Source organism: Heteronotia binoei, chromosome 3, assembly GCF_032191835.1.
Source record: "Heteronotia binoei isolate CCM8104 ecotype False Entrance Well chromosome 3, APGP_CSIRO_Hbin_v1, whole genome shotgun sequence".
Lineage (NCBI taxonomy): Eukaryota > Metazoa > Chordata > Lepidosauria > Squamata > Gekkonidae > Heteronotia > Heteronotia binoei.
This window is the reverse complement of record NC_083225.1, coordinates 156,939,719-156,965,839: the sequence shown is the minus strand read 5'-3', so window position 1 is coordinate 156,965,839 and position 26,121 is coordinate 156,939,719. Positions and strand designations below refer to the sequence as shown.

General features: G+C 46.2%; 2 protein-coding genes across 9 annotated transcripts in view; one reads left to right on the top strand and one right to left on the bottom strand.

Moving 5' to 3' along the window:
* The window catches only part of NBEA (neurobeachin), a 581,951-nt gene that overhangs the window by 335,964 nt on the left and 219,866 nt on the right, over positions 1-26,121 (top strand). For all 8 annotated transcript variants that reach the window (XM_060234688.1, XM_060234693.1, XM_060234692.1 and 5 more), the window contains one exon: positions 5,939-6,075. In XM_060234688.1, coding sequence (XP_060090671.1) covers positions 5,939-6,075 — 137 coding nt within the window. The remainder of the gene's footprint in view (positions 1-5,938; positions 6,076-26,121) is intronic.
* Positions 8,208-10,592, bottom strand: MAB21L1 (mab-21 like 1). Its single transcript, XM_060234701.1, has one exon. The coding sequence runs from the start codon at positions 9,679-9,681 to the stop codon at positions 8,602-8,604; it is 1,080 nt and encodes a 359-aa protein (XP_060090684.1). The 5' UTR covers positions 9,682-10,592; the 3' UTR covers positions 8,208-8,601.

The following is a 26,121-nucleotide window of genomic DNA, read 5'->3' as shown; positions in this document are numbered from 1 at the left end:
ATGAAGAACTTTTTACAATTACAGTAGGAACTGAAAATTATACTTGAATATCTTTACAGGCTCCAGGTTAACTGATGGTGTCCATTATTTTTGCAGTCCCCTTTTTCCTTTAACAATTTGTGGCTGGCATCCACACATTAATTTCTGAGAAAGCCCTCAGCTGTGGAAAAGTCCAAGGCTTTCAGGCTGTCTCTGAAAGAGGCTTTCCCATATGATTACCCATTCTACCTTACATAGTGATTATCTTAATTTTTCTTTCTTTCAATATAGCTAGATTGGTCTCCAGTAGCACCTTAGAGACCAACAAGATTTTAAGAGTGTGAGCTTTCAAGAGTCAAAGCTTCTTTGGTTGGATATAAGTCTTCTTGGCCTCAGATGTTAAAATAAAGAGCCCTGTGACACAGAGTGGTAAAGCTGCAGTACTACAATCCTAAGCTCTGCTCATGACCTGAGTTTGATCCCAGCAGAAGCTGGGTTCAGGTAGCTGACTCTAGGTTGACTCAGCCTTCCATCCTTCTGAAGTCAGTAAAATGAGTACCCAGCTTGCTGGAGGGAAAGTGTAGATGACTGGGGAATGGCAATGGCAAACCACCCCATAAAAAGTCTGCCATGAAAACGTTGTGAAAGCAATGTCACCCCAGAGTCGGAAACGACTGATGCTTGCACGGGGGACTACCTTTTTTTTTTTTAAGGTGTTAAACTAGACTCAAATCTAGAGGTTGTACTCCACAGCAACACAGCTATCCTCTGATGAAGCCACCTTTCAGTATAAATCGCATAATCACAAGACATTATCCCAAGTACCTTTAAAAAAATTAGATAAAGATCAAGACAATAAGGGAGCATGATCTAGTCAAACATGGGTGCAACACTTGCATTCAGAGGATTCCTCTCCCTCCCACTACTCATTAATGCAGTGCCTTTAAAGAAGGTTCAGATACTCTAGCTGGTGCAGAACACAGTGGTTTAAATTGTTTATGATACCTTAATTGTTCATAAAGAGCACATTACAGACCTAAGGCTCATGGTTTTATTCTGGACCCAAAGTTATTGTTGTTGAAGCTGTAAATGGATGTTTTTTCTCCTATCTCTTGGAGACTTCTGGGTGCAGAAAATATAAGTTTTAAAAAGGAACCCCCTCCCCCAATGAGGGCTGAGCATTCTGATTGCTCTGAAGGAATGGAGGGTTAATTAAAGAGCCAGAGGAAATTGACCTGTTCTTGCCCCTGAGAGCTTTGGCCTTCCACAGGGCCCAGAAATCTATCAGTCATTTATCCCCCATTTCCCTGCAGCTCTTCCTGTCCCCCCTCCATTTTAAAAGAATGGTTTGATGTACTGAGTTTTAAAAGATGCATAATTTGAGTTTGCTACATTTATGAATACTGGTTTTTCCATATAACGAATGTATTTTAAATGAAATAAAGGTCAGGTGCTTTGTATGCAAAATTGCTTCAGTTGCCTGTTACCTGCTTTATCTGATTTGCTACTGCAGTGGGGGATAGCAATTCACCAACTTAAAATTGGCCATTCCATAGTGTGTAAATGTGTACTATAATGTACACATGTAATGTAAATGGGTCTGCATATTACAGTTGTGTTATTTTATTTGCTGTCTTGAGTTTTAAAGTTTTGCCGATAGCAGTATGGTTCTAGCAGCTACATCAAGCTGTGTTAATAATCTAGCAGGGAAAGGAAGTGACCTAACAAGTGCTGCTTCTGTGCAGCATTTATTCCCATTTCCTTTTAATGGAATTGGTGTCCATCCTCTTGAAGTTTATGGCAAATCCCACAGGATCGGAAGAATGCTGGCCTGCTTACATCAATGACTGGAATGACTGTTAATATACTGAGGTTCCATAAATAATAAAACGATGCTGTTGGAATATAGCAGGAATTCTCCTTCAGCCTTTCTTCAGTTGTGTTTTTTAAATATTGCCTGAAGGGAGGTTAATTTTTAATACGATGCAGGCCGCTGAAGCTGAAACTTGTCATGAAGGCGGGCGGCTGGAGCTGAAGGGCCGGCGCAGGATTCTTCAGTAAATGCGCCGCTCGGTCGTGTCTGCGGGCTGGGCCGAAAAGTCCCAAAGAGCTCAATGGGAGTTCTAGGCTACAGTGCAGCCCGAGGCATCTTCTCCAGCCTGAGATGATCAGCTTCAGTTCAGCGGGACTGGCGCGGGCGAGTTTGCCGGTGGGCTGTGCCAAACCTCATTTGCATCGGCCTTCCCTTACGGCTCTGCCGACGTGCTAAGCAAGCGAACCAGCCTTTGTTTCCTCCAAATCGGCCGGCCGGTTCTTCCCTCTTCCTCTTACATGGAGCCTGCAGTTCCATTCCGAGATGCAGAGCCCATCCCCAGCGCGGCGAGGCAAACCTCTCCCTGCTGCACCGCTTTGGAGAGCTGGACCTGGCTGGGGCGGGCGCTGGGCGCGCCTCCCTTGCTCTGCCGCCCTCTGGCCGGCTCGCTGATGGGCTGGCGACGCCGAAGCGGGGAGTCGTCCTAAGGAGAAGGCCGAGCGCTGCCGCCAGCCGCTTCCTTGCTCTTTGTTCTGCCCCCGGAGGACAACAAAGCGGACTGTCCTCGGGACAAGTCTGGGCGAGCGGGGCCGGGCGCAGGTGGGAGCATCTCGGGCGTCTCTGGAGCTTGGACGCCGAGATTTCGCACGGTGCCCGTTTCCATTTCAGGGGCTCGGCGCAGCCCGGCAAGCTGGTGTGCGGCGGAGGACGCTGGGCCCGCTCGCCTCTCCTGCCGCTCTCCCCCCCCCCCCCCCCAGCGGCAGCAGAGCCTGGTTTGGCTGAGCACCCCGGCTGCGCCCCAAGGGCCAGAGCCCATCGGGGCGGCCGCGGGAGTCAGGTGCGCTTTTGTTTCGCCAGCTCGTTGGCAAGGAAGCCGGCGCTGCCCTCGCCTATCTCGAGGCCATATGGAAAACCTGCACTAGTTTGATTATGTCTTGTGTAAACATTTTAATGTCGGATCCTTAAAATCCAGAGCCTATCCCAGGGGGGATTAAACCATAATCCTCTCGCTCTATAGCTGTAGTGGATTAATTTTGTATTCTCTCAGTGGCTGGTGTGCTCCCTGAAGGCTCGAACAAAAAGACTGCGCGCTCCTTAAATGTGCCGTGGTATTGGGAGTTGTAATTGGAGATTTCCAAAGGACAAGTGTAAAAACGACACACTATTAAGACTGAACGTTTCATTCTGTGCCTTTTCAGAGAGAGCGGGGTGGGGGTTAGGAGACTCCGACTGTAACATGTTTCACTCTCCGAGACCTTCTCGCTAGATGCAGCAGTCTCGATAATAAAATAAACAGAACTGATCCTCCTCGGTAGCTTTTCTCGCTTTGCGCGAAGGAAATATTTACGGATCCTTTATCGAACTGTTCCTAACCATGGCTGAATTTGCACCGATGTTTTCCCAGGTCGTCTAGCCAAATGGTTTGGAAACGGCGAGGGCTACCTGCGCGCCTTGCGCATAAAATGCGCCCTGTTGTACCTACACATCGCTAAAAATGAAATCCTGGCCACAGTTGACCTTCGTCGTTCGTTTGTTTTTCAATGCAGGCGCAGCCGCGACACAGGGGCAAATAAAATTTAGGCCATTCTCTTGCTAAAGATTTCTTGTTATAGTCTCTGGCCTTGTGACCATGAAACGCCAACCGCTCCTGTGCCCATATATATAGGCGGGGAACAGGGAGGTAATTGGGTTAACTACCTGAGCTTCCTTCTGGGAACAAGCAAAGCCCACTTAAACGCCTTCTTATAAAGATAGACTATCGCGCCGCGGCTCCCGATCTGCATCATCTTTAAGGCCCTTTTATTCTAGCCCGGAGGCCTGTAAAGCCCCCGCCGCGTCCGGAGAGGCGGGAGGCGAGGCAGCGTGAAGAGGAGGGGGCAGAGAGCGCCTGGGGCTTCGGCGAAGCAGGATGGGGAGCTGCCGTCTGGAGAGATCCCCCGGCCCGCCCTTCGACGCACAAAGGCCGAGGGGCCGAGGGAATGGAAACCCAAATCCACTTGTAATCGCCCGAGAGAATGGCGCATAATGACTCGAGTAACCTAGATTAAGATTGATGAGCCTTTAAAGCGCCGTTTCGGATCGATCCCCTGCCCTTTGCCGGCCTGCCGAGCGGCGCGCCACTGCATGGCTCGGCCACGGGGGTGGGTGGGAGAGAAAGGGATGGCAGCGAGGCGGCGAAGGAGCCGGGCCAGCCCGCCTCATGTGATGCCGATCAGCTGACTGGGGTCAAGAGGCCAGCTTAGCCTATTAGGCGAGGGAACAACAAGAAAATGAAAGAAAATAGAGTTTGTATCAATATTATCCAGCCCCTGGTGGGCTTGCTTGAAAGCTGTCAAAGGCGGCGTGGCAAGAGCCGCGCGCTGCTTTGGGCCACGCAAGGAGGCCAGCCGGCGGTGCCTTCTGCTGCTGCTGCTTAGCCGGGGAGGGAAGTTCCCGCTGAAATGCAACCTACCTGAACCGCCCGTCAGGCAACCAGACGGGCTGATGCGGGTTAAGTGAGTGGGAGGCAGTGGCGCCTCCGGGAGCTGCTTAGACACCAGGGGGAGGGGATCGGAGCCTCGCCCCCAGCCCGCCCTGCCCGCCGAAAGGAAGGCGTCGGAGAAGCGGCTGGAAGTTTACTAAATCGACCTGCGGGCACTTGCGCCAGAGACCCAGAGGCTGTCGCACCTCAGATCAGATCCCCTTCCCATTCCTGTGCCAAGGAATAAACGGGCCCTGTGGGCTTTATAAACGGGGCGGCTGAAGTGTCTTTCTTTCTGTTTTCTAAAATGACTCCTTCAGCGCATGGCCTTTCTTTCAAGAATCCAGCGCCACGAGGCTTGGCTCTAGAAATCCCGTTAGTTTTAGTTCCTTTGAATGTGTCTGTTCGGCGTGGGGCTTGGACTGGAATTTGCAAGACGTTTCTTCAGGATCTGACTAGGGCATCTTCGGGGGGCGGGGGGGCGGGATCATGCCGGTTCAGCCTGACTCCAAACTTCACAATACTTGGCGTCGAGCCCCTTTAGTGGTGGTAAATCGTATTGATTTCAAGATTTACTTACAAGTGGGTGTGCTGGGGCTGTGATTCTATGCAGATTTGCAGGCGAATGAACCCCGCTGAACTCAGTTGGACCCTGGCCCCGAGTAAACACATCAGATGATCGTGCTTTATTATTAGTATTGTTGCCCTGCGATAATCCTGCTCTTGGAGACTGGGGTGGGGCTGACTGTGCAAGGAAGCAAAATGGTTTTTTGTGAATGAAAACAGTCGGCGTGGGGCAGGAAGGGTTTAGAAGGAGTATGAACTGACTGCCCAGCACTCCTGGGGCATCGAGGGCCGGGCGGGGGGGGGGGCGTGCTGCGTCAAGGGCGCAGTCCTGCTCTTGCTTGCGCTGTAGAAAGCCCAGCAGCCTGAATAACGGGGTGCATCTCGGCATGGTTGCAAGGGATGACTTGCATCATGCCATTTGACCGTTAGATGCAGGAAGGCTGAACTTCAATCCATTGCTCATTCCCACCCGGTGCTATTGTGTGTGGAGCCTGAGTGCCCTTCAAGCCAGTTGGTTGGGCTGTTGTGGAACAAGTCTTGCTCCCGAGTAAACCTCCCGGGCTCGAGCGGCCCGGTTAATTGGAGAGGAACAGTTTTATTTTTATTTATTTATTTATTTAGAATTTATATCCCGCCCTTCCCACGGGTGGCTCAGGGCGGCTTCCAGCAAGGGCGAGTGGCGGGTTGGTTGTGTTTGAGGTGTGTTGTGAACCGCTCTTCAGCTTTGAATGAAAGTCGATGCAGGAGTGCCTGGGCAGCCCCCCAGTTTGGCTGCAGGTACATCCGTGGGCCGCGCCAGAAGCGCGGAGGGCTTGGGTCAGGGGGCGCGGAGGGGGTGAGGAAGCCAAGGCCGCCCGCCCTCTGGCCAGTGCCCTGACGCCGCCGCTCTTGTCTTGCAGGCCCCGTGGTCCTTAGCACGCCGGCTCAGCTCATCGCCCCGGTCGTGGTGGCCAAGGGGACCCTTTCCATCACCACCACCGAGATCTACTTCGAGGTGGACGAGGATGACCCGGCCTTCAAGAAGATCGACCCGAAAGTGAGTCCTGGGCCAGCAGGTGGGGTGGGATAGGGTGGGGCTACTCCCGCACGAAAGGGGAGACGGCAAAAAAAAGAAAAACCCAACCCACGCCGAGAGTCCACGGAGAAACCGGTTTCCCTCCCCACCCCCCCCCCCACCGTTCCTCTGAGCAGTTTCTGTTTTGTTAAAAACCCCAGCACGTTAATGATGTGAAATCCGCTCTTGCTCCAGCGCTTGCTCTCCCCTTGAAGGCCTTTGTATGAACGTGGGCAGCTTTAGCAGTTAAGCCAATTGCTTAGAATTCCCTGGAGGTGTGGGGGGGGGGGGGGGGACGCTTCAGTCTCCAGCAGCAGGCATTGCCCGGGCTTTCCTGCCCAGCTCAGAAGTGCTCGGCGTCTAAGGGCTGAATCTTGCACCGGGCCTCCCGAGAGGAGCCGCCTGCAGCAGGACTCCTCGGCGGTGGCCAAATGAGCAGAGCTCCCAAGTAGGCCGTGGAGAGGAGGTGGGGCGCAGAGAACAAATCGCACCCTCTCCTGCTACTTACTGCCAGGGGCTTGCCCTCCTGCCTATGCGTAGCTGCCTTATCGCAAGGCCAGAGCTCCCAAGTAGGCAGTGGAGAGGAGGTGGGGCGCAGAGAACAAATCGCACCTCTCCTTTGGAGCCTACACGTTGGGGCGGGGGGGGGGCCCCGCAGATTTTGATTCTGTTCCTGCAGTCTGCGGTCCTAAGGAATGTGAGGGGGGGGAACTGGTACATTTCACAGGTACCTTCATATGATTTTTAATGCAGCATTAACTGGTGAGGAGGATTGTCTGTAATTGTGGATCATTTCTGTGAAGGCGAACTGATGGTCGCCAGCCTGTCATTCTTAACCACCCTGGATTTTTAGAAAACAGTGAGTTGGCAACATGGCGATAACTGAGATTTTTGCTTAGACAAGCCTTGTATGGGCAGAGTTTCCAAAGGGTGCTGAAGTTTCACATTACCTGCTAGATTTTATTCTTATCCCCAGCCTTGGCTGATTCCTCTCCGCGCTTGCCAGCACATGTGCCCTTTGGCTGCTAAGGGTCTACATCCGGAAGGAACCCTGTGCTGCTGTGACTAGGCAGAACTGGAGCAGGAGAGGTGGAAGAGGCCTGCTGGTTCTTGCTGAGCATATCCAGGGCCAGGGGCTTGCCCTCCTGTTTATGGGTAGCTGCCTTATCGCAAGGCCAGCCATGTTTGGGGCAGAGGTAAAGGTGCCCTTAACCTTAGGACTGTTGACATGATCCCACAAAGCTATAAATTTTGCAGCTTTTCTTCCCTTCTCCTGATGTGTTAACTTCGTTAGGAACTGGACTTCTTTTTTGACAGAGGGGGCTCCAGCTTAGTTTCCAAACTGGAGAGGCGCCTTAACCAGGTCCAGTAAATCTTTGAAAAGTAGATTTATTTTCTGATGGTTGTAAAAATGTTACTCGGTAAATTACCACACACTGGACTGTGACAGTTGGTGATGGCCTCCAGGACCCCATATTAAGCATATGTTACACTGAGTTGTTTTTAGATTATTTTAAGAATAGAAAACTAATAGGAGGCAGCAAAAGGCTGCAGATTTTTATTTTTTTGCCATAAACCAACAGCCCAGTCACGGTTGCAAAATATATTATCAAACCAAATTGAGTACTGAAACGCTTAACCATATTTATTTTACTTTATTTATTAACTTGTAATTAAATAAAATCAACAGAAATTTAAATCTAAGTCACAAAAAGTAATTATCCAGTGTATTTCAAGTGCATTTTTTCAAATATATAATTCCAATATTCACAATTATATAAGGAAAATCCAAATTTCTTCTGAATATATTTAAATAACATTTCAAGTATAATTATGGAATGTTAGAAATAGAACAAGCAATATATTTGAAACAAAAATGTAAACTTTTAAATTCAGACACTTCAAAAGACAATTAACAAAAGTACCATGATAAAATCTACCTTTTAAATGGCATCTTCTTTAAGCAGAAAAAGAATGTCCTGAAGTATCCAAAAAATGGCAATTTAACTTCTGTTCACCAGATCACAAAACACTAACATCCACAATTTCAAAAGACAATGTGAGATCACAATATTCCATACAAATTAAAACTGTACATGGGAAGCAACTGTTCTTGTAGTTGTTGCTCTAATGGCATATCCAAATAAGCTTTTACTCACATTGAGGTTTACATAAAAAATGCCGGCCTTTTTATAATCCATTGGTAAGCAGAGTGGTCACAATCAGGCTTAATTACAGCCGATATTGCATTTTCCCAGGTGATAACCATACATTTTTTCAAATGTTTTTAATTCATGATGCGAACAGGGATCATAATACTTGCTGTTGGCTTTGTGTTGCTCAGTGTGTGTGTGTGTGGACGGCCTCTTCTTTTGACATAGCACTATGTATATATTCGGGAGATCCTTTGCTCTCTCCCTATTTCTTTAACAGAATCCTCGAAAACAGGCACACACACACACGCAAAAGGCGATTTTAAATAGTTTAAGGCCGCCAGTTCCTTGCCCTCTAGAGTTTTTCCAAACTTTTGGGATTAGTGAGTATTTCCCTAGCCAACCGCCACGTTTGTTTGGCTGCGTTTTCTAGGGCGGAGTGAGGTTTCCCCTGGAAGAGGTCTAAATTGGGCAAGAAGTAATGCGGACATCGCCTGCACTGGAGGCAGGAGATGAGCTGCAGTAAAATCCCGTTGAGGCGGTCGCCCAGGCAAGACTCGTCCCAGTCTGATTCCCGGGGATGTTTCTCGCACTCGTAGGAAACCAGAGTCTTCATGTGGTAATTGTTGAGGGGCTGTCCGGGCAGCTCCAGGTGGCGGTCGCGCAGTGTTTTGAGGATCGAGAGGCATTTCTTCCGGCAGCCGCCCATCTGCAGCCTGTTTTCGGCTTCGGCGAACTGCAAGACCCAGGCGTCGCTCTCGGCCGAGCTCTGCTTGCCGGCCAGCGAATGGCACTCCTTGGACAGGAGGTTGAAGCCTTCGGCTTTGACCTCGGCCACGCGGTTGGGACCTGGCCAGGGGATGTGCGGCAGAGGCCAGTGGGCAGCGCTTCGGGGCCAGATCCCGGTGCATTTAAAGGCCGGCGTGATCTGGACCACGTATCTGTCCCGGATGCGCAGTTTCACCTCGCTGGTGTCCGCCACCATTTTCACCACGTCTCTGTAGCTGCATTTGTCCACGGCTTGGGCCACCAGCGTCTGAAAGCGCGAGCGGATTTTGCGGGCCGACAGATAGCCCGAGGCCGTGATGAACTCCACCCAGAGGGACATGCTCCGCTTGCGGCCGTCGCTGAGTTTCAGCACGGCGCAGCCCGGCAGAGAGCCGTCGTCGACGAAGTTGAAGACGCCCATCTGGTTCAGATAAAGGACCACCTCGAACTCGGTGGGCGAGATGACCTCCAGGCCTTCGTAGCGGTTGTCCATCTCGTTCAGCGAGCTGATGAAGCGCGGCTCCTGCACTTCCACTTCCTTCAGCACGTCCGAGACCACTTTGCAGACTTCTCGGATAGTTTTCGCGATGGCCGCTTTCCTGGCTTGGCATTTCTCGTTGTAGTATTTGTTCAGATGATAGACCAGCTTCGCCTGGGCCGCGATCATGTTGGGGCAGAGATCCGGATTGTAGACCGGAGTCTCGCAGTAGGCTGTGGGATCCAATGCGGCTGCTAAGGCTGGAGCCAACTTCAGAGGAGAAACAGGCTGCCTCGCGCTGGGAAACGTAACCAGAGGCTTACGAAAGGCTCTGGGCGGCTGCTGGCGGCTGCTGCTGCTCCGCTGTCTTTCAGATGCCTTCTCTTCTGGCTGGCTGCTAGGTCTGTGGGTCTTGTAGAAAACCCTGCTTGTTTTAAAGAGTCCTTGAGTGAGCAGGAAAAAGCATTGAAAGCTGAAGCTTAAAAAAAAAAAAGTTTGAACCCAGATACAGCAAGGCTCCCAACAGTCAAAATAATAACACCTCCGGTTTTGTATTTATTTATCCTTTTTCTGCAGTAGCCACTGCGTATGCAGGGTTCTTAGTCAGATGGTGGGGAAAGTGCTGGGTCTCTCTCTCGCACGCTCAGTGTGCTTGTGTGTGTGTGTGTGTGTCTGTATGTCAGAAAAAGCTGGCTGTTGGTTTGTATAAGAGCCCAGATGCACTCGTGTGGAAATTATAAAGGCAGGGCCAGGCAGGCGGGCGGCCAATCGCCACTGGGCTCGTCACCGCAGCCTCCTTCAGCTGTAGCCCGTTTAATTAATCCCTCTTTTGGAGATAGAGAGAGAAAGAGGCAAACTAAAGGTAGGGGTCTGATGGCAGAAAAGCTCCAGCCAGGCCGCCTACCCGTCTGGGAATCCAGCAGGATCTTTCGGCTTAAGTTCCCCCCGCTAAGTGCGCTGCAGTTGAGAAAGGACTTCGGAACGCTCACCTCTTCAGGCGCTCAGACAGAGCCGGTTTATCGCAGAGATGGGAACTTGCAGGTGTCATTAACAGACATCCTTCGACTAGGGAGCCGGAGACACGCTCGGGGGAAGAAAGGGAGACACCTCCCATTTTAAAACTTGGCTTCCACTGGAGCTACGTGATAGACGGTGGAAACCGCAAGGCAAAAGTTTTCCTCTGGTCAGCCAGCTTAGTCTAGTGTTGGGGGGTCTCTGATGGGGGCCATAAAATATCCCCCTCTTCTTTCCCCTCCCCCATCCCCTTTAATAGTTGGAAGGGCGATCTGGCCGGCAGGAATCGATTGGATACAAATGTTCTTATTTCTACCTGGCTTCCTAGATTAGTAGCAGATGAGTGAGGTATCCAGTTGGCGACCGGAGTTTTTCGGATGGAGTTTGGAAAGCTATGCAGTTGGTGGTCAGCCTCAATTGTTCTTGCTGCTAATTTAGTTGCATATTTAACTTATTAATGTCATGCAGATAATATTATAATTTTTTTTTGCAAAATAAATGTTTGTTAATGGGCTGAAGTGAGCTGTTTATTTTCTCGTGAATTGTAATTTGCAGTCAGGACCGGTTTAAAGAAATGTGGGCACAAGACTGTAGGGAGAGGCGGCCGGGCGTAGGTTGGTTAGAGACTGGCTGTCAGGTCCTCTGCCAAGATGGACCTTTCAGGACTGGGCAACCTGAATGGACCAAGATCATCTTCGGTCAGGGAGCTGTTTGTTGGACAGAGCGTCGCGCTAAGAGATCCTTCCTCTGCCTCCTTCATCTTTGAGGTGAAAGAACAGTTCGAATCTGTAAAAACAACCAGAGGAGCCTTCTCTCTCTCGCTCTCTCTCGCTCTATTTTTTTTCCCTTGGGTGGCTTCACAAAGTATGTACACATCTTAATTCTAAAATTAACGGGCGACATCCGAAATCAATGGGACCTCAGGATTTTGCTCCGAAGGACGTTCTTCTAAAACCCACTGGGCTTTCTTCCAAATTAGGCGTTTAAGACCGGGAAGAGTTAAGTTCTGAACATTATACTTAAATGCCGCTGGTTTCAGTGGAATTCAGGCGCATTTAATGGACTCCGAACGAAGCCCATTGGTTCAACATTGCCCCCCCCCCTCCCGACAGTTTGCCTTGAATGCATTTCAGAAGAATCCCAAACACGTCCCTTGCTTCTGCATAATGTGTTGTGCTGAATATGTGGGGATGCCAACATGGAGCTTGTGTGTCTTAAAGGAAACCTGTTAACATGGATGATCACCCTGCTGCCCTAAAAGCCTTCCAGGGGCGCTCTCCTGATGAAAAGGCGCACGTTGGTGACTGGGTCCTCAACCAAGGGCGTGCTTAGGACGGGGCTGCTCAGAACCCGCAGCCTTGCTAGATGAGCGAGGAGTGGCGGGTGGAGCCTGGCCGGGCGGGTGGGCGCTGCCTGTCGACCCTGGGCTAGCGGGGAGACGCCCGGCTGCCCCGTAGCGTGCAAGGGCCCGAAGGCCGTCCTCAGCCGGGCCCGCCTCTTGCCTGGCGGCCTTTGGGCAGAAGTGGGGCGAGCCCCGCCCACAGGCAGGTGGAGGCGCCTGCGGAGAGCAGCCCTTTCTCTCCCGCCCGGCCTGGGAAGGGGCTGTCTGGCGCGGGACGCCTGCCCCCTCGCGGGGCTCCCTCCGGCTCCAACTTGAAGCCCGCCTGGGTCGGTGGCCGCTGGAGCCCAGCCTTGGCTTCTCAGGGAGGCCGCCCGCCCGCCCTCGCTCCTGGACTGCCGGCCTGCCTACCACGGGAGGACCGCTTTTGCTGCCGCTGAAGCCGTGTCTGCCGAGGAGGTTTTGCTCAGGGGTTAGCTAGCATCAGTAGCCAAAAGCGTCCTTGACTGAATCCCTGACTAGCCCTGAAAGCGAAGCGCGGGGCGGGGGGAGGGGAGGGGTCGGGGAGAGGAATTGAAGCTGAGCGCAGATCGACAAATTCAACCGCTGTTCTTCGGAAAGATCTTCGCCCTCCAAATCTCCCTGCTAACCGAAACTCCAACTCTTCAGACAAAGGAAGTCTGCCCTCCTTGCACTTCTGACTGCTGCCCCCCACCCCACCCCGTAGAGAGGGAGAAGGTGGCAAATACAGCAAAACCCTTGAAGTTACCTGTAGTCTTCTTTCTACAGCTGGAAGGCACGGTTCGAAACACACAATTAAGCAAGTTAACACCCCTGGGTAAAGTTGGCTAGGACTGGGGTGTAAAAGCAGTTGAGTTATCAGTTGTGTCTCATAGATGCAGTATCTTGGCAATAACTGTAGTATTTATAGGAGAAAGTAACTGGAGTGGTTAATGGACCTGACCACTTAAACTGGAATACTAAGATTTTGATGCACAGTCTAGGAGGAAGCTTAATGACAATCAGTGGAATTTACTTTTGAGTATACACACAGCACCTGCCATTGATTTAGTTGACTCCCTTTCTTAATAGGTATGTGGACCAGGTTATTTTTCACATAGTGCTGAACTTTCCGGTTGTTTAATGATTCTGGAATGAACAGAATCAATTAAAATTAAGAGTGCTGAAATGAAATTGATGAAACCTGTTTTAAAAAGGAAATAATGTTGGGAATACTTAACTAGTCCAAATGAAATAATAGAATTTAGCATGCTAGTTTTAAAATTAATTTCAAACCTTGTGGAAAACATTTAAACCTCTGGGGGTTTTGTTTGTGGATCCTGGTAGCAGGAATATTTAAAACAGGCTTGGTTGTGTCGTTTAGCAATTGAGGTATTTCTTTTAAATAATCCAAGACAATTTGATGGTCACAGATTTATGCTGACTGTAATTCCACTAGAACTAAATGAAACAAAGTGTTACTCTCTTGTGCAGACTATGATTGGGATGATGTTAATAAAATGCTTTTCACACTCTCATATCAGGTAAAGATAAATACATTTAAAATATATTATTTTATCAAGCCCTTATACTAACCCAGTGCCATTTCCAGTCCAGTTTTGGAGGCATTAAGATAACCATCACCTAATCTAAGTTATGGTTGATCACATCTTGTGTTAATGAATCAAAGATATACCAGCTTTTTTAAAATGTTGTAATTTCCTCTTGTTGCTTAAACTAGGCTGTTTATAGCCTCTGCTGAAATGTATAGTTATTTGCTGGGAATGTGTGCAAACAAGGGTTCTGTATTCCAGTAAGTGTAATTTAAGAAATAGCTATTTCATTTTTTTTCCAAATTTCACTAATACTATCCTTATGGCAAGAGAACTACATTGATTTCTTAGAATGCATATATTTGTTTAAGCTTTTATATTGTTATCACATTTTACTTACTATATGGCTTTGATTTTGCACACCACTATTCATGAGTTTAAAGTTTTATTTTTAATATGTGTCTATTGCACTAGGGAGACAGAATATGAAACAGAGTTTATTAAATTATTTATCCCTGCTGCTGGAGTGGGTCTGAAGGCTCATTTAATGTATCTCATAGTCTGATTTTTCCCCCTTTTCATAACACGTCATCCTGCCGACCAAAATAATTTTCTTTCTTCTTTTTTTGCATATATTTGTAGAAGGTTCAATTTTATTGTCTTCTTAATAAAATAAATATATATATTCTTCCTTTGTAAATAATTGTGACTTTTTGTGTATATTTCTTAAGTGACTTTTAAAACTCAAAAATGACTAAAGGAAACAATGCATGTTTAAAAGGCTTGTTTATAGTTCTGACACACAGTAATCTTTATTTGCAGATAACATACATTATTGTATTTTCAATAAATGCATGGGAATGTGGTGTTTGGAATAAGTTTAGGATTGCTTGAATGGAATATCATTGAGAAGATTCCCTAGTGCTACTATTTTAAAATAACATTGTGTAACCAAACCATGGATACTGTATAGAGTTGTGATTAACACTCCCCCTCACAGCTTTTCTACACATACTCACTGGAAAGAGCTTTGTTCATTCTTCCCCCAGCATGAAGGTGTTAAGAAACTTATCAGCAGTGGTAGTCAGCTTTGTGGTAGGGAGGGGGAAGCAAACTCTTCAAAGTAAATATGTTGGCTGTCATTACAGTTCATAGGGGGGAGCCTGCTGCAGCCCCATGGCTGTCTTTCCTGTACTTTCCAACAGAGAGGTGTACTTGCCAAAAGTGCTTCTAGCCAAGACCAAGAAAAGGCCGAAAAGCTTAAAGCTGACTGTCACCTTCTCTCCCTGCCCCTACTCTCAGATTGTACAGATCATCACAGCTCAGCTGAAAAGAAGGAGGGGGAGACCTCAAACTACATTCCAGAAGCATGTGGCAGAGAGGGGTTACTCCAACCTCCCCTTCCTGCATCTTTAAAATACTGCTTTTCCACATACATAAAATCATTAGCTGGAATTGCTTTTTCCAGGTACCTCATGTAGTCTCATGATATTTGGGAAATAGAAACAAAACCACTAAAGAGATTATACATATGTGAATTATCCCTAAAATTTAGAGACTCTTGCAATTTTCATAACTCAGGTATGCAAAAAATACCCGACAATGTGACCTTTGTCTCAAAAATGCTTATATCCTAGGAAAATTTTGTTGGTCTCTAAGGTGTTATGTGACTTGAAGTTTGTTCAGGTATGCAAAGATAGTGTGTAACTGCCAAAGAATCATGATGTCCTTTTCATGGGCTAGCTATGGGCCTGTACCAAAATAAAGTGAGATATCAATGTCTTTTCAAAACAGCATCCATACTGTTTTCATACAGCATCCATTAAGATTTCTGTAGAAGCCATGTTAGTCTGTTACACTAAAAATGGTGGGTGGAATCCTTGGGGCACATTAAAGACTGCTGAATTTATTAGTTCATAGGTTTTAGTAGACTTTTGACCCCACAGGTTGTATTTTTCTTCTGTGTATCCATGTTTGTGAGAACACAAAGAATCTGATGAAATTAGGCTCAAATCTAGAAATCCTTATGTCACAGTAAATCTAGTCATATTTTTGCCCAAAGACCCTGTTTTATTTTCAATATACCTTTAGTAGTCACATTCTTTTAATTCATAGACTCATGTGAATAATTCACTTCTAAGATAAATGGAATTGTGAGATAAATGATTGTAAAATAAATGAGATTGTATTATGATAGCAAATTAAAAAAACCTCATACCATATTATTTTAGTTTCGTTCTGTATCAACTGCTTCAACAGCAAACCTTCTTGGCATACTAGATTTTAGTTAAGTTCAACAGTGATGTTTTAAGAATCCTATTTTGAGGATGCTCTTTTTTCTCTCTCAATCCAGAATGGGCTATGGATTCAGAAGGGATTAGCTCTTGTTAATCTACTACATCTATAGTGGGTCATCCAGCAGAGCTGTCATTACTCTTTCATGTTGCATGTGATTAGGCAACTAAAATATTCAATATTGACCTTGAAAATAAAGCATCATGTGTTAGATTAACTGCTTTGGAAGCTTAAAGTATTTTTTCATATAAATGAAATATCAAAAATGTATTATTTAATGGGGAGGAAGCTGCTAGAAGTTGGTATAAGTGAAAGTACTGCAAGATAGCAAAATAATATAAGTGCTCTTTTTTCTGAATAGGTTGGTTCAAACTGGTAGCTTTTGTTGCTACTCAAGCAACTTACAGAAAAATTCTTCTGTTTAAATGTATTTTGACTTTGCTTTAAATATATCTAGTAAGAAACACCAGCTGATTTTGCATCCAAAAGAGGACAGCTTTGACATGCATTTATCACATCTATAGCATGTGTGCTGCTAAGCAGAACACCATGTGCATGAATCAAACCGACTTTTCTTTCAGTGGAGTGTAATCATCAGAGTAATACCACAAGTACTGAGAGGCACAAGTTTTAAATGTGCCTTTCTATATATGAGCCTGAGTACTTTCGATGCAACTCTCTACCCCCAACTCCATGCCTTCAGAAATACATAAAAATAGAGAGAGAGAGCCTAATGGATCAGGCCAGATGTCCATTGTTTCATAGAGCTGCCAACTAGTTTCCATAGAGAATTAGGCCGTCCTATGATGCTGCTTCCTAGCACTGGTTTGCTGCCTCAGTATATGGAGGCTTCCTTTACTCACAATCCCTAGTAGCCACTGAACCATCTTCCATGAATCTATCAAACCTACCATTTAAAGTAATCTGCACTCATGGCTATCGCTGTGTCCGCTGACAGTGAATTCCAAAATATAGCTATTAATTGAGTAAATAATTATTTCCTTTTGTCTGTTCTGAACCCATTTCCTGACAATATCAATGAGTGCCCGCAAGTTGTGGTATTATAGGAGAGGGAGAAAGAGCTGTATTCACTTTTCGTGCATAATTTTATAAACCTCCACTATATTCCCTCCCCCCCTCCCTTTAGCTATCTTTTTTGTGGTTTGAAAGGCGCCAAGATTGCCCAGCCTTTGTTCACTGAAAATGTGCTCCATTCGCTTAATCAACTTTGTTGTCCTCTTCTACTAGTTTCTGATGTATACTAAGGTGATGATGTTCCCTTTTAAAGCTGTGAACTACCTGTGTATCTGAAGGAATAAATCTCATCTTACAAATTCCCCCTCTATTGAGAGCAGCAGAAGTATCAGTATAAACTTTAAATATGTGGAGCTCCTTCCCCCAAAGAAGTCCATCAGAAGTGTTCTGTATTCTTGAATGCTGTTGTTCCTGCTTGCTAATCATTTACTGAGATTTACAGTGCACTCTGAAACAGAGTTACAACCTTCTAAGGCCATTGACTGCATGAGACTGCACAGCTTGTGTTATGATATATTAATACTTTTATTTTTAATATAAATCATTTAGAATATATTACAAGAAAGGTAGAATAGATATCGAAGCAAGACAACATTATTAAAATCTACACACCTATTTAATTGCTATTTTATAGGTTGAGGATCCAGTTAGCTCTAAAGTCAGTTTTAATAGCCCAAAGGGCTTTACAGTGCAATCTTATGTAGTTGCTCCAAGCTGAAGTGACTCTCCATGTGACTGCACTGCTTGATTTGTTTTTTGCTAGATCCCAATCCCCACATTATATAACAAACTGCTTTGATCAGAATAGTTTCAAATGTAGTTTGTGATTTGTTATTGGGTTCAGTTGCTTTTAAAAAGCAAAAAACCCTACATATCTACTATGTCAGGGGTGGCCAACGGTAGCTCTCCAGATGTTTTTTTGCCTACAACTCCCATCAGCCCCAGCCATTGGCCATGCTGGCTGGAGCTGATGGGAGTTGTAGGCAAAAAACATCTGGAGAGCTACCGTTGGCCACCCCTGGACTATGTCATTTATGTATGCTTAAGGAGCTCTTTAGATTCTAATCTATTTTTAAGAACTAATTTACAAAGCTAAATCATGGTCTTCATGAATGCTTAAACCAGTGCCACCTTATGAGCACTGTCGCACAATGTGGTACCGTCTCCATATTTCAGGAAAGTGGGCAACGTTATTGTCTGATAGGGTTGGTGGTTGGCAGGTAGTTCCCATCTTGAAACAGCTGTTACTGGAGGGACTGGAGGGCGCATAAACTGTGAGTCTTCCCCTGCTGGGCCTCATGCCAGGGATGGAGGTAAAAGGCCCATCTACTGCAGTAACCCTCCACCCTTCTCTGCAGTTTCTGCACTCTCATCCCAGCATCCAGGCAGCCACTAGGAAAAGAGCCAGCTGTCCTCAGCGGGGCAGCAGTGGTGGTTTTACTCTCCTTTGCCAACAACTAGCTTGCTCTCCTCTGGACACACTGGCAATCGGATGCTCTCACCTGAACTCAGACCCATGGCCAGGATTTCAAATGTTTGGGGGTATTCTTGAGGGAATCAAAATCAATTAAATTGCACCATCAGGCAAGGGGCTGTGATTTGGGAGCAGGGGCGCTGCACTGACACAGCTGTCTGCTTCTGTCCCCTTGAGCCACTTCTGCAGTTGCAGTCCCCTCCTCCTCCTCTGTTGGGGCACCCCCAGCCAGCCCTAGCCAGTCTCAGTCTGGCTGGCAGCTGGAGCCATTGGGGGTGCTGGGTTGCAGGAGGCAGTGATCACCAGCCTCTGGCTTTGCAAGGCTGGCCTGGCAGGCATGGCAGCAGGGTGGTAAGGGGAGAAGGGAAGGTGGGGTTCACTCCCATTGCTGGCCTTGGAGCCAGTGGGAGCCACTCCTCCCTGGCCCCAGCACCTGCCTGACCCCCCACAGCAGCAGTAGTCTGAGCCCAGGAAGGAGCAGCCAAATGTATTTTGTGTAACAGAAGTATAAATATGTTTTTAAATAAAATAAAGATTCCAAATGCCTCTTAAAAGCAGAATCAACTGTTTTTCATAATTCAGGTACTCAATACTCAACATTTATATCTGTATCTATAATTAAAGTGTGTATGGTTTTCATTCTTGCTGACTTGATGACTGGGGAAGGCAATGGCAAACCACCCCTTTAAAAAAGTCTGCCATGAAAACGTAGTGATGTAACATCACCCCAGAGTCAGAAACGACTGGTGTTTGCACAGGGGACATCCTTTACCTCCCTTTAACTCAGTGAAGCATAGGTTCACAAAGAATCCCAGGTGTGTAGTTGCCTGGATATCAATAACTTTGTTCTAGGAATATGAAGTGTTGGTTTAGATAAGTCATGATAGAGGATTTGATGATGTCTCATAAAAGTCTGAAGCCAGATCCTAGGATTTATCCCTCCCCTCCGGTCCTACACAGTAACAGTCCTACACAGTAACAGTTTACAAAATATAGAACCCATTGCTAAATTTAACTGGTGCTTAAATGTCCTACATACTAATGAATTGTTGAACTACCACAATATCCTTTCTTTGCTCTTTTGAGCTGGGTAAAACCCACTGTCTCTTTATTTGGTGTATTTATGACCTATTTTCCTCACACCTCATTCTTTTTTACTCAGTGTTTTCTTTAGACCTGTTCCAAATTTTCCTCTTAGTGTAGATAATCTTTTAAAATTACCATACGCGGGGCTTTTTTTGTAGAAAAAGCCCAGCAGAAGCTTATTTGCATATTTGGCCATACAACCCTGACATCACCCATTCAGTAGGTTGCTTTCCACATATTGACACAGAACAGTACATTGCCATCAGTTGCATTTCATGGATGTGCGTTCTCACACAGCCCAATGAGAGACTTTGTTTCACACACACCACCACACAAAATATGGCAGGAGAGAGAGAGCTATGTACAGCAGAGTGGGCAGCAGTAGGCCCAGCTTCTCCTGGGAGGGAGTGCTTGTGGGTGGCTCCACATTTCTTGCTCTCTTTACAAACTCGTTGGAGGCTGGAGGCAGCATAAAGGACTGAGCGTGCAATCTGGGGGCATGTGGCTGCCTAGTACCTTCCTTCTGCTGGGGACCTTTTTTTGAGCTGGAGCTCTGACCAAGCCAGCTGGAACTGCATTCCTGTGTGTTCCTGCTCAAAAAACAGCCATGTTGTTAGCATTCACTGCAGCAAATCTGAAGAGGTATCTCTCCTCAGCCATGCCTGTATGGTAATAATCAGAACTTCTGTTAAAAGTTGCAAATGATAAAAGTTTTAAAATTGTCAAATTAACGTGATTTCTCCAAGACCTCAAAGAGCTCAGATGTGAAATTTGTAACTATTAAAGTGTAAATCTTCCATCCTGTTATTTAATGGAACAAATTGGAGCTCTTCCCAAAGCTGGACAGAGAAACACAGACTGCAGTGCCTCTTAGGCAAATCTTGTAGTGGGAACAGTGTGCAGTTTGCTGTTTCACGCTGCACATGTTCAAAGAATGGCACAAGACCATTCCTAGGGTAATGTGACAAATATAATAGGTTTTTTTCTTCTTGCCCCAGAAAGAAGCTGTGAGATACAGAAAGTCCTAGAATTCTTTGATGGATGTGCTTAATGCTAATAGATGCAGACAAGATCTGGTGGACACTGTGTTTAGATTTTCTAGAGGCTTTTGACAAAGCTGCTCACAAAAGTTCCCTAAGGAATTGTAGAGTTCTTATCTCATTTTTTTAAAGTATAGTTGAGCTGGAGAAAGTGCAGGCAAACGCAGTTGAAAATGAACACAAGAATGAAACATATTCCTCCTTTTAAAAGCTGAACATAAGAATGTAGTAGAGCCAGGGCACCCCTGATGTAGCCAATCCTCCTGGAGCTTACAGTAGGCCCTATACTAAAAGCCCTGTAAACTCCTGGAGGATTCACTACATCAGGGTTATGTGGCCTAACAGGCAAAGGAGTTCCTGCTACAAAAAAAAGTCCTGAGTGGAGCCCATCTAGTCCAGCATTCTGTCTTGCACTGTGCCCAACCAGTTCCTCTGGATGGCCAACAACAGGGTATAGAGCAGGGGTGGGGAACCTCCGTCCTGAGGGCCTTATGCGGCCCTTGAGGTCATTTGATGTGGCCCTCGGGGATTGCTGGGCCGAACCGAGCCATGTGGCAGCCTGCCTGGGGCCTGGTTGGCCAGTGACGATTGTGGAGCCCAGCTGCGCTGTGCAGCAGCCTCCCCAGGGCCAGGCAGGGATCACAGGGCCCAGATGTGCAGCAGCCTCCCTGGGGCCTGGCTGGCTGCTGCAGGGCATGGAAAAGTTACTGTCACAGTTCAGTTTGCACTTGATTTTCCCAGATGGTGTGGCCTAATATGCTAATGAGTGTGTGACCTAATATGCTAATTTAAGGGGATGTGGTCTAATATGCTACTGAGTTCCTGCTGGGCTTTTTCTACAAAAAAGCCCTGGACCTATGCATTTGCCTAGGATGGTGGGTCGTGTGTGTGTGCCAAATTAGGCTCTCCCCACGTGACTTCAAATAGAAAAACAATTATTTGCATTAATTTTGCTGGCCTGAATCATTCTCCCTTGGCGGAGCACTGTTTTATAAGTTGATAATTTTTAATGGCCTGCGGCTGATGTTATAAACATCCACATGGCCCTTGGCAGAAAAAAGGTTCCCCACCCCTGGTATAGAGGCCGAGGCCTTACGCTGATATTTTGTCCTGGCTCTGGAATTCAGAGGATTAATGTTTCAATGTGGAGCTTCCCCTCAATCACCATGGCTAGTAGTCATTGATATACCTATCCTCAATTAAACTTTCCAATCTTCTTTTAAAGCTGGTAATTCCTGTGGTCATCACTACAGTCTCCAGCAGTAAATTCTATATTTTAATAACTTTATGTGTAAAGCAGTATTTCCTTTTGTCTATCCTGAACTTACTGCCCATCAGCTTCATTGGATGCCCTTGAATTCTAGTATTTTGGGAGATGGAGAAGTTCTCTTTGTCAACTGTCTCCATCCCATGCATCATTTTATAAACCTCTACCATGTCTCCCCATCGTCATCTCTTTTCTAAACTGAAAAGTCACAGACTCTTCATCCTTTTCTTATGAGGGAGGTACTTCAACCCCCTAATTATCTTGGTTGCCCCCCTCTGTACTTTTCCTTTTTGAGAAACAGTGATCAAAACTTTACACAGTGTTCCAAATGAGGCTGCACATAGATCTGCACAAGGGCATGACAATATTGTTTGTTTTGATCCCACACTATTTAAAGGCCCCACCAATCAGCTGATCGGTGGACCCTTAAAACTGCAGGAGAGGCTGGCAGCTGCTCCACCACCCCTCCCGTAAAATTTCATTCGAGGGGTAGGAAGGGGAAGGAGGCAGCAGCAATGGCCTTGGCTCTCAAGCAGCCATTTTCTCTGCCACTCTCCCCACTGCTGTCCCCTCCCCCCGCAATCAAAATCGTGCCAGGAGGAGCAGTGGAGCAGCCACCAGTCTCCCACACAATTTAAAGGGCATGACAATCAGCTGGGGCCTTTAAATAGTGTGAGATGCTGGTGGCTGCTCCTCCACCCCTCCCACACAATTTCATTTGCAGGGGGGGGCAGCAGCAGGGAGAATGGCCAAAACAGGCAGAGAGAGTGGCCGCTTGAGAGCCATGGTCACTGCTGCCACCTCCATCCCTCTTCTGAGTGGGAGAGGGGCAAGAGGGAAGGCAACTGATGAGCCACCCCCCCAAAAAAACCTTAAAGGCCCCCTGAATTTATAAATCCTGGCTCTAGGGCTGCTGGCTGATTTGTTTTTGATTCCTTTCCTAATAATCCCCAACGTAGCGTTGGCCTTTTTTATTGCAGTCACACACTGTCTCAGTATTTTCAGCAAGTTATCTACCATGCCTCCAAGATCTCTCCCTTGCTCAGTCTCCACCAATTCAGACCTCATCAACGTGTATTTATAGTTAGAATTTTTAGCCTCATTGTGCATTACTTTGCACTTGGCCACGCTGAACCTCATTTGCCATGTTGACGCCCACTTGCCCATCCTCAATGGATCCCTTTGGAGTGCCTCACAATCCTCCCTAGTTGTCACCACCCTGAACAATTTAGCGTCATCTCCAAACTTATCCACTTCATTGTCTACTCCCAACTCCAAATCATTAATGAAAATTGGGCCCAGTACTGAACATTGGACCCAGTACTGAGCCCTGCAGTACCCCACTGCTTACCACTCTCCACTGCGAAAATTGCCCATTTATACACACTCTCTGTTTCCTATTAATTAGCCAGTTTTTGATCCACAAGAGGACTTGTCTTTTTACCCCATAACTCTTGAACTTACTTAGGAGCCTTTGATGAGGAACTTTATCAAAAGCTTTCTGGAAATCAAGGTAAACAACATCTATGGATCCTCTTTTTTGTTCATCCCCTCAAAGAACTCTTAGTGAGACAAGATCTGTTACAGAACCCATGCTGAGCAATATTCCCTCTAAGCTGCAGAGTCTTGTGAGCAAAAATTATACTTTGTGAGCTGCTGGTATTAAAGTTGTGAGCTAATGGCATTAAAGTTGTGAGCTACTGCATAAATTAATCTGCTCTGGGGCTATTTTTCCTGAGCTAAGAAAAAATGTGTGAGCTGGAAGCTAAAAGTCTGTGAGCTTGCTCATGCTAACTCAGCTAAGAGAGAACACTGATGCTGAGTCTTCCTCAATAGCTTTTGTTCATCAATGTGCCTACTAATTCTCTCTTTAATAACAGTTTCCATCAACTTACCTGGTATTGATGTCAGACTGATTGGCCTGTAATTTCCTGGATCTTCTCTGGAACCCTTTCTAAAGATGGGAGTGACATTAACCACCTTCCAGTTCTCAGGAATGAAGGCAGATTTTAATGAAATATTACATATTTTTGTCAGGAAATCCACAAGTTCACATTTGATGCTATCCGGGCCTGGTGATTTATCAGTTTTTAATTTGTCTATCGATCATAGGACTTCCTTTCTCTTCACCACAATCTGACTCAGGCCTTTCAACACCCCATCTGAAATCAGTGGTTCTGGAGTGGGCAAGCACTTCTCATCTTCCACAGTGAAGACAGAGGCACTAACAGACGACACTGCTGCAGCACACTGGGTTAACTTTTTCATTGACCTATGTACTATGACCTCAAGATCTTTTTCTCTTTCAGTTTCAACAAGTTTACTGCCCATTAACCTATACCTGAAGTTGGGATATTTTTAATGTCTCAATGTGCATCACTTTACAGTTACCAAACGGAATTTCATCTGCCACATTGTTGCCCCATCACCCAGTTTTTGGAGGTTCTCTTGGAACTCTTCACATTCAGTCTTAGTTTTCATCATCCTGAATAATTGTATGTTGTCTGCAAACTTAGCCGCTACACTACTGACCTCTAGTTCAAGATCATCAATGAATAAATTAAATAGTTGGATTTGTTAAAGATAATTGATTGGAGGGGTATAGATTTAAAATATATATGTTATGGAAGAGGGAACAGGTCAAAACACTAAATGAGAGGTCATCCAATTACCGTGTTCAGTGAAAGATAGTAGGCAAATAGCAACCCAGAATAATTTTACACAGTTAATTGTTGTAAGAGTATTGTGTTATCTGTTAGCATGAAGAAAGTTTAGGCAGATTTGTGGTCTATTAATAGCTGTTAGTTATGACCAGTGTTCCCTCTAAGCTGCAGAGTGATGTGAGCAAGAATTCTACTTTGTGAGCTACTGGTATTAAAATTGTGAGCTACTGACACTAAAGTTGTGAGCTACTGCATAAATTATTGTGCTCTGGGGCCATTTTTCCTGAGCTAAGACAAAACTGTATGAGCTGGAGGCTGAAAATCTGTGAGCTACCTCACGCTAACTCAGCTTAGAAGGAACATGGTTATGACACCTGAACCTTGCATATATTAAAAACTAGGTAGGATTCAAACAAATAGACATAGAATGCTGGATCATTTGACTAACCAGAGGTGGAGACAGTTCTGATCTAAATGGAATTTTGTTTGATCCCGGATGACACTGATACTTGTTCTTGTTTTATACACCTAAATCTTCTGGACCAGGGACTCTGTCATTACCGTGTTCGACCCCATCTAGTATGATATTGGTTCCAAATGCACGTTTAGCTTTACTATTTGTAATAGATAACGCAACACCTAATTTATTGTACAGTCTTTTCTTTTCTTCCCACTTTAATGATCCTAGATCATAGGGAACAAGATCACAAACCAATATAATCAATATTCTTGATATTTCTAGACAGTTTGGTGGACAATGAAGAAGAAGAAGATTATATTGGATTTATATTCCACACTATACTCTGAATCTCAGAGCGGTCACAATCTCCATGTATTCCCACAAAAAAAAGTTTCATGAGCTTGAATCGCTTGTTTCCCTTAAAAAGTAATTTTTATGGTATCACCTCATTGCAGATAGCTACATAGAATGTTGTGGTTGTGACTCATACCACTACCACACACTTTTCTGTAATGTGTTGTGTGTATATAGCTTGGACTTTTTTTTTTCTTCAGTGCAAGGGATTTTTTAAAGGTTTGTTGTGGCAACAGTTCTAAGGACACTTTCCTAGGAGTAAGGCCTATTGGAAAAGGCCTGCTTAGGCATAAAATTTTCAGGGGCCCAGAAGAACCCCTCATTTTTGTAATGGCAGAAAAGTTGATAGGAATATTTTCAAATAATTTTAGTAATGCACATAACAATTCTACAAGAATAAATGAGCAGGAATGCTAAACCCAGGTCTGTGTTGTGCAGACAACTAGGGTGACCATAATGTCTGAAGGCCAGCCAGGGACACCTCTGGGGGGGGAAGGTAGGGGTGCGTGCGCGCGAAGCGCGCGCGCGCCGCCGGAAACAGGAAGTGACACCACTTCCTGTGACATCATTTCCCCGCGTCACCTGCCGGAAGCGGGAAGTGACATCACTTCCTGTGACATTACTTCCCCCAAATGACATCATTTCCCCCAAATGCCACTGCCGGAAACAGGAAGTGACTTCACAGCACTTCCTGTGACGTCCCCAAAAATCCCCCAAATATCACCGCCGGAAACAATTTTGTTCTCAAATCCTGTATATACTTCATCAGTATATGGGATAAGGCACTTTCTCAACTGTGCTGCATAATGCAGCCTATTTATTTTGTCCTGTTTGCTCTGTTGGCTCTATCTGCGCCACCTTCATCACTTTCGGGGTGTGGATCCCCCAGTGGGGTGGTCTCGCGACTCCCTCCGCCGGCTGTTTCTGATAGCCGTGTGCCCCCTCTTTCATTTGATATGTGTCCCGTGTGGATGCCACCCTCCCGCCGGGAGATGCCGCAAAATGAGCCCCCTCGAGGCTTATGGCGGCAGGGCTCGGGGGAAGCGAGC

Excerpts from the sequence above, each read along its gene's own strand:
- MAB21L1 (XM_060234701.1), bottom strand. The coding sequence starts at position 9,681 with ATGATCGCGGCCCAGGCGAAGCTGGTCTATCATCTGAACAAATACTAC.